This window comes from Peromyscus leucopus, chromosome 3, assembly GCF_004664715.2.
Source record: "Peromyscus leucopus breed LL Stock chromosome 3, UCI_PerLeu_2.1, whole genome shotgun sequence".
In the NCBI taxonomy this organism is placed as follows: Eukaryota; Metazoa; Chordata; class Mammalia; order Rodentia; family Cricetidae; genus Peromyscus; species Peromyscus leucopus.
In genome coordinates, this window is record NC_051065.1 from 18,089,846 (window position 1) to 18,104,858 (window position 15,013).

The 15,013-nt window shown below is 38.7% G+C and overlaps 1 protein-coding gene across 1 annotated transcript in view; it reads left to right on the forward strand.

Annotated features, from left to right (window-relative positions):
• The first annotated feature begins 8,397 nt into the window (after window positions 1-8,397).
• Col28a1 (collagen type XXVIII alpha 1 chain) overlaps window positions 8,398-15,013 on the forward strand; it is a 164,140-nt gene continuing 157,524 nt past the window's right edge. The window contains exons 1-3 of the mRNA XM_028869847.2: window positions 8,398-8,529; window positions 11,510-11,670; window positions 12,264-12,820. Coding sequence (XP_028725680.1) covers window positions 11,547-11,670; window positions 12,264-12,820 — 681 coding nt within the window. The 5' untranslated portion in view covers window positions 8,398-8,529; window positions 11,510-11,546. The remainder of the gene's footprint in view (window positions 8,530-11,509; window positions 11,671-12,263; window positions 12,821-15,013) is intronic.

A 15,013-nucleotide genomic window follows, 5' to 3' on the forward strand; every position in this document is an offset into this window, starting at 1 on the left:
TTTGTACCCCCACCAACAGTGAATAATGGTTCATTTTTCTACACATTCTCTCCAACATTTGTTGACAGCCATTCTGACTGGGGTGAGGTGGTAACTCAAAGTATTTCAATTAACATTTCCCCAATGGCTAGAGATATTGAACACTGTTTAAAATAGTTATTGACAATTTGTATTTCTTTTTTAAAAGCTGTCTGTTAAGTTCATTTGCCCATTTGTTGAATAGCAGTTTTCCTCTTGGTATTTATTTTATGATGAAATACCAACTTAAATTAAATACCAAGTTATTTCCCTGATATTTAATTTCTGCCATTCTTTTTAAGTCTTGTCATTAGCACCTTCTCTGAAGTGTAGCTGGGAAAGATTTCCTCCCATGCTGTGAGCTGTCTGTTAAGTCTACTGATTGTTTCCTTTGCTGTACGGAAACTTTTTGCTGTGTAGTCCCATCTGTTAATACTTCTTGGGGTTAGTTCCTATGGCATTGATGTTCAATTTAAAAGGTTCTTGACTGTACCATTATCTTGATTAAGACTTAGATTCAATTTGAATTGATTGTTGTATACAAGGTGAGAGATATAAACCAATTTCATCCTTCTGCAGGTAAAAATCTGAATAGTCTTCCTTCCCCCTAGACATTTCAGAATTCCATAATTCAAATTTGATTACTTTTGAAAAAAAAAAAAGGTTTAAATTAAGTGGTAAAATTTAGGGGCATGAAATGCCAATTACAAATCACTGTCTATTATATACATGTGCTGAATTATCACACTATACCTCACAAATATGTACATAAACATAAAAATATGTTTCTCTCCATACATATTTTTAGTCAAATTTGCCATTGCCTTTTAAATCAACATTATTATTGTATGTGCTTGGGTGTTTTGCTCGCATATATGTCTCTACACCATCTGCGGGCTTTGTGCTGTGGAGGCCAGAGACGGTGTCATATCCCTTGGAACAGTTGTGAGCGCCTTGTGGGTTTTAGAAATGGAACCCGGGTCTTACTGAAGAGTAGCCAGTGATCTTAACCTCTGAGCCATCTCTCCAGACCCTCTCAACTGTCTTTTTACTTGCTTATTTCTCACACTAGATGACAACAACATTGTTACTTGTTTTCTATCTATTCCTCACATAGCAGGAAACAAGTTAATTTACGTGAATTTCAATTTCATCCTACACTACATTAGGCAGTTTTTCCGTTCATATAGGAAAGTAGTCTGGCCACTGTTTTGACTTACCTCTTTGTTCTTCTATTAAGAAAATTTGTCGGGGCTGGAGATACGGTTCAGTAGTTAAGGGTAGTGGCTGCTCTTACAGAGAACCCTGATTCAATTCCCACCCTCACATGGCAGCCTACCACTGTCTGTAACTCTAGCTCCAGGGAATCTGACACCTTCACACACACATGCAGGCAGGTAAAACACTAATGCACATAAAATAAAATAAAAATAAATAAATCATTTTTAAAAATGAAAGTTTGTAGAAACCAATTTCCCCGCTCATTCAGCACCACAGGCAGTGAGCAACTTTAATTGGTTGTGGTTAGACTCTCACACTTTCCACGAAGTTCCACAAGGTGGTGCCCAAATATTTTCTTTCAAGCAATAATGCATAAGAGTCATGGTAATTCCTGGCTAACTTGTGTTAGTATTCGACATTTCTGAATTTGACCAATTAGCAAAATATGCAATATGTAATTTTAAGTAAAAATCACTTATAGTAAAGTGACATATGTATAATTTCAGAATTTCTTAATATAAGTTATGATTATTACAGCAAGTAATTTTAGTATATGGCTTAATATTATTAAAAGCTTTCAAAACCCCATATAGTAAATTAAGAATTTGCTTCAAGTTCATTTTACTGTAATCTTTATCTACAACTGATCTATCCTTCATGCAGAATTTAAAGGAATAGAAGAAGCAAGCTATTATCTTAGAATAACTACATTTTGATAAAAACTTAAAGATGACTCTATGATCTTAATTTGAGATAACACTGTGTGAAACAGTATTTTATGAACAGACACACAGTGAGACACAGTGGAGGAGACTAAGAGCATTTTTGCCCAGGAATTCAAAAATTATTCAGTTTTTTTTTTTTTTTTTTTGTTGTTGTTGTTGAATCTTCTTTTGAATCTTAAGTACATTGACCGGTTTATTGGATTTATTACTCATATGAGTGCTGAGACCTGACCATATTGCTAGCTGTATTTTGGTCAGGTTGACTTCAGAAAATGTAATCAGTATAAAACCTTCAGCTACTTGGACAAAAACAACCCAAACCTGGAGGATAAAGTTTCTCAGCCAAAAGAAAGTTCTAAGCTGGAGTGTTCATACCTTTGGTGGCCAAGCATTAAGATTTACACACTGAGAAGTGAGAGTCATAACATGTTGGAATTTGGCTCGTGATGACTTGACCTGAGCCACTTGCCCCGAAAGTTACTCATAGTTTCCAAATGTAAATTTCTTGCCATACAGTCTCCTTCTTCTCTTCCTCTGCCATAAGCCTGGAGAGTGTAAAAGGCCATGAGCCTCCAGGGCGTTTAGGAATCACGAGAGGTAGCTAGTACTGCAATAAAGAGCTGAACTTTATTTTCCCTCTAATTCTGGCTTTTCCCTTTTGTGGCTGTTAACATTGTTTTATCCACTTTGAAATGGAGAGAAATTAAATATCCTCTGTTTTTACATTCTGTTTTGAAATTTGATACCATTGTTTGCCTTCAGTATAAGAAAGGTTTGAATATGTTGTACTGGGAAATTAAGGAATTCATCAACATACAATACCACCCCAATACCAGAAAGTAAATTCAACTCATTAAAAACTAGCAAATATTTTTTAAATTAAAAGCAAGATTGAGGACTGAAGATACAGCTTGTAACACAAGTGTAAAGACCTGAGTTCTGCTCCTCAGAAACTACAGGGAAGCCAGTGTCACTAGCAGAAGGGGAGGACCAACACCCCAAAACTCTTCTTATATTTACACATGCGCCATGGTACCCATACACCAGAAATCCCACCCATGAATACAGGTACACATACATATATACCATAAATGCCCATATACACAAAGTTGTTTTTTTTTTTAAACAGGAGTCAATCATTGTTTTTGAAAGATCTGGTCTTCTTTCAATGGGTGTTGAATGAAAAAGTTAACTGTTCTATCCATTGGATGAAGAGAATAATCAAATTAAAACTGAACTTTCACACCTAATTCCTTTTTGGTATTTATTAGAAAGGAAAATTGTCAATTTTTTTCTAGGCAGCCTCCCAATATTTTGATCTGAAGTAGTTGCTTTGATAAGGAAGAAACAACATGGAAGAAGGAAATATATAAAAGGGACAATTCTAGTAGTCATAATACTGTTGTGGGAGTATATGCTGTCCTTTTGCCCTTAGAGACAATATGTGTTGCATGTGAGACAATTACTCAAGCTGGAAACCAAATGCCAGAAGATTAAGAAAGCTATATTAGGGAATAAACAATGTAAGAAAAAAACTGTTTCAAATTGCTGCATGCCTAAGTTATTCTAAAAAGACAGTTTTTAAAATAAAAATAGCAATAGCAAAAAATAAATAAAATTAGAGTGTGTGGAAAAGGTAAACTATAGCTGAAGGTTTCCTGTGTCCCACCTGGCCCATGGTCAGGACAAATCTCTTTCACCCAACACTCCTGCAGCCACTTAGGCCCAAGTAAACACACAGAGGCTTATATTAATTCAAACTGTTCAGCCATTAGCTCAGGCTAACTATTGACTAGCTCTTACACTTAAATTAACCCATAATTCTTATTTATGTTTAGCCACATGGCTTGGTACCTTTTCTCAGTTCTGCCTTCACATCTTGCTTCCTCTGTGTCTGGCTGGCCACTCCTGACTCAGCCTTCCTGTTCCCAGAATTCTCCTCTCTGCCTATCCTGCCTATACTATACTTCCTGCCTGGCTACTGGACAATCAGGGTTTTATTTGTCAACCAAATCAGAGCAACACATTCACAGCATACAGAAAGACATCCCCAGCAGTAAACTGAATCAGAGTTTGGTGAGGACGCTGGGACTGGAGCCCACTGCTCCAGACTTAGGCAATGCCCCTTTTCCCAAGCTTCCCTGCCAGTGATGACTTTCATTTCCTTATTTTCTTTGAAGAACTTTAATTTTTCTCTTTACTGATGAATAGGACCTATTAATACCTCCTTGTTCTTTCAGTTTACTGCAGGAGGGCACAAGAAAGTGTCTAGGCCATATTCCTGGGGCCAAGGCGCATAAGGAGTCCGGGAAGCTTCAGAGCTTTGTGACAGTTGTCAGAAGTTCGACCACACCACGTTTTATACTGGGGGGAAAATTAGCAAGGGACTTCTAGCAGCAATTTCTCTAAAATAGTTAGGAAGCTCATTGCCTTCTCTCTTCTCTGTCGTGGCTGCTGGTGTTCCTTTACACTGGACCAGCAGCACACGTGGCTCAAACAGAGAGGAGCTTGTGCAGCATCGTGTGACGCCTCACTCACTCACTCTTGCCCCAGACAGATCCTTTCGATACAACTTTCAGCTGATTTGTGACCAGCTTTTTAAAATGTTTTTATTACTTCACACGGATTAATGTTCTGAGATATTTAAGGCAACAACTGATAGATTTCCTTTGAAATGCCACTTCCTACGCCTTGTCTCACATCTGTCATGTGAAGGTAACAAGTGTGGCTAACATCTGCAGAGAAGGAAGAAAACATGTGGTTTTTACCTGAAGATTTCACTGTTAGTTAAAAGGCCCAGGGGATTTCTTGAAAGTATGCTTTGTGAGGAGGTAACCATGAAACACAGCATTCACATGGAAAGTTCATCTGATGATGGGGTAGGTGTTAGAAGTGAGACTCAAGTGATCTTTTATTTTGTGATGTATATACGTGGTATGTGTTCATGTGTGTATGGTGTATGCACATGTGTGTATGGTGTGTGCTTGTGTGTTTATGTATGGTGTACGTATGTGGTATATGTGTATGGAGGATGGAGGTATTGTATGTGTGGTGAATGTGTCAATTGCATGAGTGTGAAGTGCAGAAGAGAATATGGCGTGTCCTGCTCGGTCACCCTCTATATTATTCTTCTGAATAAAGATTTCTCACTGAACCTAGAGTGGCAGCCCACAAGCCCCAGTGACCCTCCTGTCTCTGCTCCCCAAAGTGCTGGGATTACATGGCTGGCTGTTTTCCATGAGTGCTGGGGATTTGAACTTTGAACTCAGGACTTCATGCTTATGTAACAAGTACTTTAATCCATCGAGTCATCTTCCTAGCCACTTTTCTGACACTCTTTAAGTTCAGTATGGCAGTAGGAAGGTTACTGAATGATTTTTTTTTTGTCGCAGTATCTGCAATACCTGAATTGCTTTTCTTTTTTTCTTGTATGTACGTGTACGTACATATTCACATGTGTGGAGGCCAAGCGTCCCTGTTGGATGCCTTTCTCAATTGCTTTCCATTTTAGTTGTTGAGACAAGGTCTCCCTCAAAACCTGGAGCTCTCTGGCTAGACTAGCTGGCTAGTGAGTCCGAGGACTCCTCCTGCATCCACTGGTCCAGCACTGATGGTATAGGTATGTGCTGCTCCATCTTTACATAGGCTCTGGGGGATGGAATTCAGAGCCACATGCTCTTTACTCACTGAGCCATCTCCCCAGTCCTCTTTTTATTTTACTTGAAAACCTTATTTCCTGTTTATTTTAAATTAAAATTTTACCAAGAAATAATTGTAGATTCACATGCAATTCTAAAATAATAATAATGATAATAATAATAATAATAATAATACCGTAGAGCCACGCAGTCTGTTCTTTATTCAACCTCCCCTGATTGGCAGCACCCTGATATACTTACAATGTCATGGGCAAGGTGTTGACATTGGTAGTCATGATGCAGCCACTCTGTCACCACCGAGGTTATTCTTGCTGTCATTTATAAATATGTGGACTCTCTTACCTCTACTCATGCTGGTTCTTGAGAGTCTGTGCTAACCACTACTCCACCGCTCTCCACTCCATGGCTTTGAAGTGCATGCCTCTGGAGGGCAGAGGATGAAGTGTGTGTGAGGCACTCAGCACCGTGCCTGACACCAGCCTGGTGATCTTGAAGCAGGGGTGGTTATCATTACAATAAGGGAATCAAATATGTTAAAATATCATCCTAAAGAAGTTAATTATAGGACCTGCAATGTGACTCAGAAGGTTAGAGCACTTGCAGCCTAAGCCAGACAATCTGCGTTTCGTCCCTAGCACCCAAGTAAAGGTAGAAGAAGAGAACTGATTCTATAAGGTTATTTTCTGACTTCTACACATAAACTGTGGTACACACACTATGCCCAGAAAATATAGATACACATACAAATAGTCAACAAATTAATAAGAAAGCTAATTTTAAATAATTATAATAATATATCTATTGCCATATCCAATAATCAAGTTGTTATAGATCTCAGAGGAAGTCCATATAGAGAAGTCTATCATTTGTAGAGTGATAAGGTACATTTTGCCCTAATAAATGTTGACTTACTATGGACTTGTTAATGGACAAATCTGCCCTGCCTTCCTGTACCCAAATAACCAGTCAGAGGCTTAATATTAATTATGAACTGTTTGGTCTATGGGTCAGGCTTATTTCTAGCTGGCTCTTACATCTTAAGTTAACCCATTTATATTAATCTGTGTATCACCATGTGTCTCATGGCTTTACCTGCATTCTATTACATCTTGCTCCCTTGGTGGCTCACAGCATCTTTCCTGCCTCCGCCTTTCTTCTCCCTGTATCTCTTTTGGACTTCCCACCTGGCTCTTATCCTGCCTTGCGAAAGCAGCTACATTTGTTAACCAATGGGAGCAACACATATTCACAACGTAAAAAAAGACATCCCACCAACAATGGACTGAGTCCACAAATCAGAAAATAGAAAAAAAGACACCGGGACAGTGCAATGACCTCTGTTCTTGGAGAGGCATCTCAGAATACCAGCCACTATAAAACTGTAACCACAAACCCAAGTTCTTTGCCAGCCATTTGAGAAAGCCAGTGACTTGAAGGCAAGTTTTTTTTTAGGCATGAAAAAAGTTCTATTCAGAAATCCAGCAGTCCAAAGATGGGGGCTATCACTAGCAAAAGTCCATTTTGCTTAGGTCCTGAAGATGCAAGGCTCTGATTAGAAGTTCAGAGGGGCATGCCAGATAGGTGGATACCAGGATAGTTACACATTTGAGTGGTCTGCTTTCCTAATGCACAAACTGCTACGTCCTGGGTGGGGGTGGGGTGGTCACTAGATGTCCTGACTTCTTCAAATGTAAAGAAATGTTAGTTATTAAAATGTCCTGTGAGAGCTGGGCGTAATGGTATACGCTTTTAATTCCAGCACTTAAAAGGCAGAAGTAAGCAGATCCCTGTGAGTTTGAGGCCAGACTGATCTACATAGTGAGTTCCAGGACAGCCAGAGTTACAAAGTGAGACCCTGTCTTGGGAAAATAAAAAGAACTCAAGCCTTTTTAGTTCTTCTCAAATACTGCACTTAGTCATTGAAAAGGTATCTTTAATTGGAGAACAGGGGAAGCATTGGTCCCCTGGTGAGGTTGAAAGGCAACTAGAAAAGATAGTGCAATGCAGCTTTTCATAGAACAGCTGTAACCTGGTAGGTGGCTTCAGTTAGTGGTGACACCTCCAAGGGTGTCCCCTCCAGCACTTTCAGTCAGTGGAAGATCAATAATAAATATCACATTGTTCAGCTCTGTCACCTCCAAAGTTAGCGGAGGTGATTTAAACTCAGCTAAAAGCAAGCAGAGCTGGAGGACTTATTCAGGTTTCCCCCAAGTTACAGTTATAGTTAGAAAAACATCTTGACAGATGACTCTCTGCCTTGCTTTCTAGATGGGAGAGCAAGGCCCTCATAGAAGTTAGGGGCAGACCTAGAACTCAACTAAGACTATATATTACTTAAACTTTCTATTACAAAGAATTTCCAAGAATCAGAAGTAGAAAGACTGGAATAATGAGTTGCTACATGCTCATCATTCAACTTTGAGAATTATTAATCTCATTTTCTTCAAAAAACAATTTTGAATCGGAGTCTGATATCATGTATATGCCTCACAGTGCTATTCTAACCAGTGTCTCAGAGAGCAAAGCCCAGGCAAAGAGAAAAACAGAAATCAAAAGGAGGATATAGTGTGAGAAACAAAGGCAGGTTACCAATCAATGTCTGAAGGGTAGAAAATTTTCTCAGGTTTTTTTCTTTTTCAGAACAGTAGTCTGGAAAACACAGACTTATTCTGAAGGGACACTGTTCCTTTAAGTTGCTTACTGATCCCACCCAGATCTTGCACCTTGGCCAAATGCCTAACCACTCTAGTAAACAAGAATAAGAGATTGCAGAAAATTCAAAAGCAAAGACAATTATTTCCCAGAGAACAGAAGAGTATCAAGTAGCTAACTGCATCCCTAATAACGTCCTTGCTCTGGGCATCTACTGCACTGGTCTCTCTTTCCTGCTTGACAGACTGCCTAAGGTAAGACACAGCTGCTTGCTTTTCATTCTTTAACTCAGGACCATCCAGGAACCCTGCAAGGATAAATGGCCGATGTTCTGGCCATGTGAAGGGAGCTTATTGAAAACTTGCCCTCTGCTGTTACTTGCAACCAACTGTTAGATAAACATGAATAATTGCTAAACTAAACTAAGACAAGTTATTAAGGTATTGAATTTTTTTTTTACAAATTTTATTCTAAATTTACAGGCTACTAAACTGTACTACAATAATGTTAATATCTTTGGGAAACTTTTTAAAGATTTGAAATGAATTCCTACAATTGAGGATTAATTATAGAATATTTTTAACATTTGACTAGTTTAAAAATTTGAATAAAGAATATCCAATCATCTTATCTTCATATAGAAAACAGTAAAATGCAAAAACTGAGCAAAATTCATAAAATTTACAGAAAAAAATTATTTTGCTTCTGAAGAATTATAAAATATAAAGTCTCTTGAATACATTGACCCTAATATTCACCTGAAATAAATTTTAGGCAAAATTTCAAAATGCAGTATTTGCTAAAAGATCTGCATTTATAACATTTAGCCTATATTAACAGAGGTTTATATTGCTTTCATTTAACTAACTCATTTTCCATCCTTTCCATGCATTTGTACATCTTTCTAAAAGATAAGAACTATTAGACATGAGAGCAATAGAACACACTGAAGGTGATTAGAAGCGGGTGGGCCCTCAAAATGCCAAGCCAATAAAGTCAAAGAGTTCAGGAAGGTGATAGACTGGAAAAGCTAGAGAAAGAAAACTAGAAAGGCAGAAGAGAACCCAGGGAAGCAAAAAGCTTTGCTTCAGGTGGCTAGCAAAGAGCCCTCAGGAGAAGTCATAACAAAAGGTGTTATGACTGTTGCAGGGACTGAGTTGTGTCAGTGACTGTCACACACGTGAGGGCTTAGCTATAAATTCAGAACGCTAAGCCAAGAAAACTACATGTTCGAGTGCTTCGTTTCAAGGGAGGATAAGTCATTATTGGAAGCCAATGGTTCCAAAGTGCTCTCATCCTCTCAGTGTCTCCCTCCCAGAACTTCTGAGATGTTCCTCATGGTATGGATTCAAGCAAAGAGAAAACACCTGTGTAGCACTCATGATTTCTTTCCCCTTGTCATACCTGGTCTGAAGCTTGGTTGACATGTAGCCAAGTATACTTGGTACATGGGCCAGCCCAGGTGCTTGTTCATACAGAAGCAGTGTTCTCTTAGTAAACGTCCTGCTGCATGCTATTTGAAGAAGAGACTAGTGCCCTGAAGCCAGCCATTGCTTTGTCGCCGACCTAACAGTCTTGCTTCTTTGTGGGTTGGTTTATCCATCTGGCATGTATGAAAGAAGTCAGTCTCCGACTCATCACCGCCTTTGCATGTATTTCCACCCTCTACTGAGCATCTGGAAAATCATGGTCATGAATTTCCAGTTCACATTCTCTGGAGGCAAGGTGCCAAAGGAGGAAGCTGTGGTTCCTTTTCCAGGCCTCCTGGAGTTAATAGAGCCAGACGAGGCAAGCACTCAAAACCATGCAGATTGTTTGTTCTAAATAAACTTTTTGTTCCCATAGCCTTGGGCATCCTGAGCTAGCAACATACATATCAGTCTTCTTTTGTCAGGGAATTCTGGGGATTTAAACATCACATTGTGTACAGCTGGGCATATTAGACTGACACAGATGACTGAGAATTTTGATATAGATTTAGAATTTTTATTGTTTATCTACCTAGAAAAATAGTTTCACTGGGTTGTTTGAAGAGTCGGACTCCTTACTTCAAGTCTTTTCCCATTTACTGTTTGGAAGCTGCTTTTAAGCAAATCTATTGCCTTTTGTTCTCACATTCTTTCGATTCATTAGATATGCAGTTCTACTTTGAACCTGATGAAGACAAACTTTCCCAAGCAAGAGTAGAAAAGAGAAAGGAGTTATGGGAAGCTGAGGAATAATTCAATTCTGACTTGAGTTTTGAACTCATTGATGTTGTATGAATAATAGTGACACTGAAAAGGTAGTGGTTTTGTATGGTCCAAGGAAGACGCGCACTTGCTAAGAATCGGTTATAATGAAAATGAATGGAGCAAGCATTCTGAATTCACTCTGAGAACTCTGCAAATGGTAAAGCAGGTACTGGGATGGAACCATAGTTCCCAAATAGTGTGGGACTGAGACATTGACAAATGGCCCTCCTTACTTCCTGCTCTCCATAATGAGAAATTAGTGCTGCTTAAACATAGCTATTGAATATAAGTGAATATTTACTAAGACATGTTTGGTCATGGTATCATGACTTGCTTAGGTTAGAAACTTTGAAAGTCTCAGTGTGATTATTTTATTTGAAATGTAAAGGTGTGTGTGTGTGTGTGTGTGTGTGTGTGTGTGTGTCAGCAGAGGACACCATGTTGAGGTTAGTTCTCTCCTTACACTACATGGGTCCTGGAGATAAACTCAGGTCATCTTTCTTGGTGGCAAGTGCCTTAACCCACTGAACCATGTTGTTGACCCATATGCCAATTTTTAACTCTACAAGCTCGAATTTGTTTATTTATTTATTCTCCCCCCTTTCTATTATGGCTTTCAGTTTATTGTTTTTATGGAATTCCTGAGTGTGTGAATGAGTAGGTCTCTGTTTCCTGTGCTTTCTCTTGGACTCTTCTGTCTGTTTCTTTGTTGATTTGTCAAATTCCAATGTGTTAGTTTTTGTTTTATCATATCCTATCACATCATATCATATCATATCATATCATATCATATCATAGTCCTTTAGAAGTCTGCTTGTTTTCTAATGAGAGATGGGAAGGGGATCAATCTGAATGGGAGGGGAGATGCAGAGGAACTGGAAAGGGTAGAGAGAGGAGAAACCATAATCAGGATATGAGAAAAAAATCTATTTTCAATAAAAGAAAAAATGGTAAAGTTACCTTTTGTGGAAGTATTTATAACTGGATTTTCCATTTCAAGGTGTTACCAGGCATATGAATTTTCACCATCTCCCATCATGAGAAAAAGAGATGCTGCCTTCTGTCTCCTGCTTTTACCAGCGTTTATGACTCAAGCAGTGCGTGCACAAAGAAAGAAAGGACCAAAGCCAAACACACTGGCCAGGAAAAATGACTTCCGGGGTAAAAAATAGAGTGTTTAAAAAAGTTTTAGTTTGAGCCTGTGAAAGCACTAATATAAAATTTTAAAACAGTGTTTGATATAAGTAGAAACTCATATGTACGTATATATGTGATATTCTACTTCATAAAGTTATATCATGGTAGTAATAAGCCCTATATATTTAGATCACCTCAGAGATTTTAGAGCACTGTGCATATATTATTTTATTTGAACTCTGCTTGTAAAATAGGAAGGACAGAGACAGTCACTTTCACATTATAGGTAAACAGGTACAGAGAGCTTAAATGGCACATTCAAGGCCATAAGCAAATTAGCTATTAAGAAACTGATCTAAGATTCACATTCAACTCTATTTTCAAATTAACTTTGTTTTTCTGTTGTTATTCCTACGATGAGTGTAGACATTTTCTAATTTGATTTCAAGGTCCTAATATGACCTTGAAGGCAATCTGTCATCCTTCAAAGTGTCTCTCATAGTTACTACTCTTTTAGAAACAAAACAAACAGCATATCACCTTGGGGGTTCTAATTATGTGATATTGCATGTTGAGGGGGGACAATTATGTTACACACCCTTTGTGTTCTCTTTCAGACTCCATTTGCTTCATAGATATTGTCTTTATCTTGGATAGCTCTGAAAGCTCTAAAATTGTCCTCTTTGATAATCAGAAAGATTTTGTGGACAGCTTGAGTGAGAAGATTTTCCAGTTGACTCCTGGGCGTTCACTGAAATATGACATCAAGCTGGCAGCCCTTCAGTTTAGCAGCTCTGTCCAGATTGACCCATCCTTTTCTTCTTGGAAGGATCTACGGACATTTAAGCAGCGAGTCAAGTCACTGAATTTAATTGGGCAAGGTACCTTCTCTTATTATGCCATCTCCAATGCCACAAGGCTACTTAAGAGAGAAGGGCGTAAAGACGGTGTGAAAGTGGCTTTGCTGATGACTGATGGCATCGATCACCCCAAGAGTCCAGATGTCCAAAGTATTTCTGAAGATGCTAGAATTTCAGGAGTATCTTTTATCACGGTGGGACTTTCCACTGTGGTCAATGAAGCCAAACTTCGGCTGATATCTGGGGATTCATCCAGTGAACCTGTTCTCCTACTGAGTGAGCCAACCCTTGTAGACAAAATCCAGGAACGCCTGGTAGGTACCTAGAGGGTTCAGCATAGATGTCTCATGTATTTTGATATGTTAGACTTAAGCTATTAAGAGTAGATAAGAAATGTTGACAAAGTAGGATTCTCATTGGGCACAGAACCTGAAACTTTCTGGAGCCTCTTTCCACTACCTTGACAATTTACTGGGAATGTGTCAAGTTTGTCACAGGCTGAGGCTTTAGAAAGATTACTTTTAAAGCATATACCATACTCTCCTGTTCATTCATCTAAGATCATGTACATTGTTGACTCATACTCATTTTGATATCAATTTGTGGTCTGCCTTATTTGTTTTAACTTTGTACTTTCTCATTTCCCACTTGCAGAATCACCTTTGACTGCCTTATCTATTTCCATGTTTACTACTTAAACATATTTAAATTTTTTCTTTTTATTTCTTATTTGTTACAAGCCTGTCTATATTACTTTTCCTATTGCCTGAAAAAGCAATGTAGGGAAGGAAGAAATTATTTTGGCTCACAAATTGAGGGGGTATCCTGTCATGGTGTGAAAGCCTGGTGGCAGAAGCATAAGGCACCTGGTCATATAGTATCCATAATCACAAAACATAAAGAGATGAATGCATCCGTTAGCTCAGGGTCTCTTATATTCAGGCCAGGACTCCAGTCCATGGAATGCTGCTGTCCACTGTTAGGGTAGGTCTTCCTGCTTTAGTCAACCCAGTCTAGAAACTCCTTCATAGACAAGCCCAGAGGTTTGTCTCCTAGGCAATTCTAGGTCCTGTCAAGTTGACAGTCAACATTAACCATCACACAATCCACTTTCAAATCACCCGTAGTCAATCAATGATTTTCCCATGAGACCAGGGAATCCTTCTCTTTGTGTCCTTAGCAATGGAAGTGCCTTTCTGTATTGACTACCCATCTATGTGTAAGAGCTTTCCCTTGCTGTTTTGGGAAACTAGGCAAAACAATCAAAATGAAATCTCTTTTTACATTTATCAAAGAGAAAACTCTCAGATAGAAGTTAGTTGATTTGTTAAGTGTTTAATACTGATTTTCTAAAAAATACTAATTAAAAGTTTTTCCTAAGCAGATTGCATTTATGTAGTAAGAGCATACACACATACACAACAACAACAACAACAACACGTAAAGAAGTCTGTGAGAGAGTAAAGCTGAGATGAGGTGGGGAGTATATAGGAAGTATTGGAGAACGGAAAAGGAAAGGGTAGAAGGGTGTGATTATGTATTGAATTTCAAAAGCTTAACTTTTCTTGAGATGGCAGCAAGGCAGAGGTGTCCTTTAGGCACTGATCATTTCTCATGAATATTTTCTAAATGTTGCAAAGAAAATGCAAACTTATTCCAAAGATTTTTTATTTTTTTGATCCATTTGTCCTCTCCTCACCCTTTCTCAAGATTTAACTTTTTTTTGAGACAGGGTTTCGCTGTGTAGCTTTGCACCTTTCCTGGAACTTACTCTGTAGCCCAGGCTGGCCTTGAATTCACAGAGATCCACCTGCCTCTGCCTCCCGAGTGCTGGGATTAAAGGCGTGCGCCACCACTGCCAGGCTAAGATTTAACTTTTAATATCAATTGAAAGCCAACACATGAAACTCGTTTTTCCTAGCGATTAATGTCATGTGTGGGGTGCTGTCCAGCTTTCCATGTATCTGGCGCTCCACCAAGCACTCCTGTTTTATATAATCTCTGTGAAATTTATTCCACATGTATATGTGTTCTTCCTGCATGTATGTATATGTGCACATGTCCTTGAAGGTCAGAAGAGAGCAATGGATCCTCTGAAACTGGAATTACAGGTGGTTGTGAACCAGGAACCAAACCTGGGTCCTCCGCAAGAACAAGTGCTTTAACTATTAAACAATCTCGCTATCCCCTCTATGGTTTATTTTTCTTTATTCTATCACAGTCTTACGTTGTACATTAATCACAATGTAAGATGATTATTATCACCTGTAATTGGAAGATTTCCTGTGTCCTGGCCTGCCAGCTGTCAGGACAACTCTCTCTCACCTGTGTCCCCCAAGTAAACACACAGAGGCTTATATTAATTATAATTACATGGCAATGGCTCAAGCTTTTACTAGCTAGCTCTATACCTTAAATTAGCCCATAACTATTAATCTATGTATCACCACATGTTCTGTGGCTTTACCTGCGTCCCATTACATGTTGCTCCTTGGGCAGCTCACTGG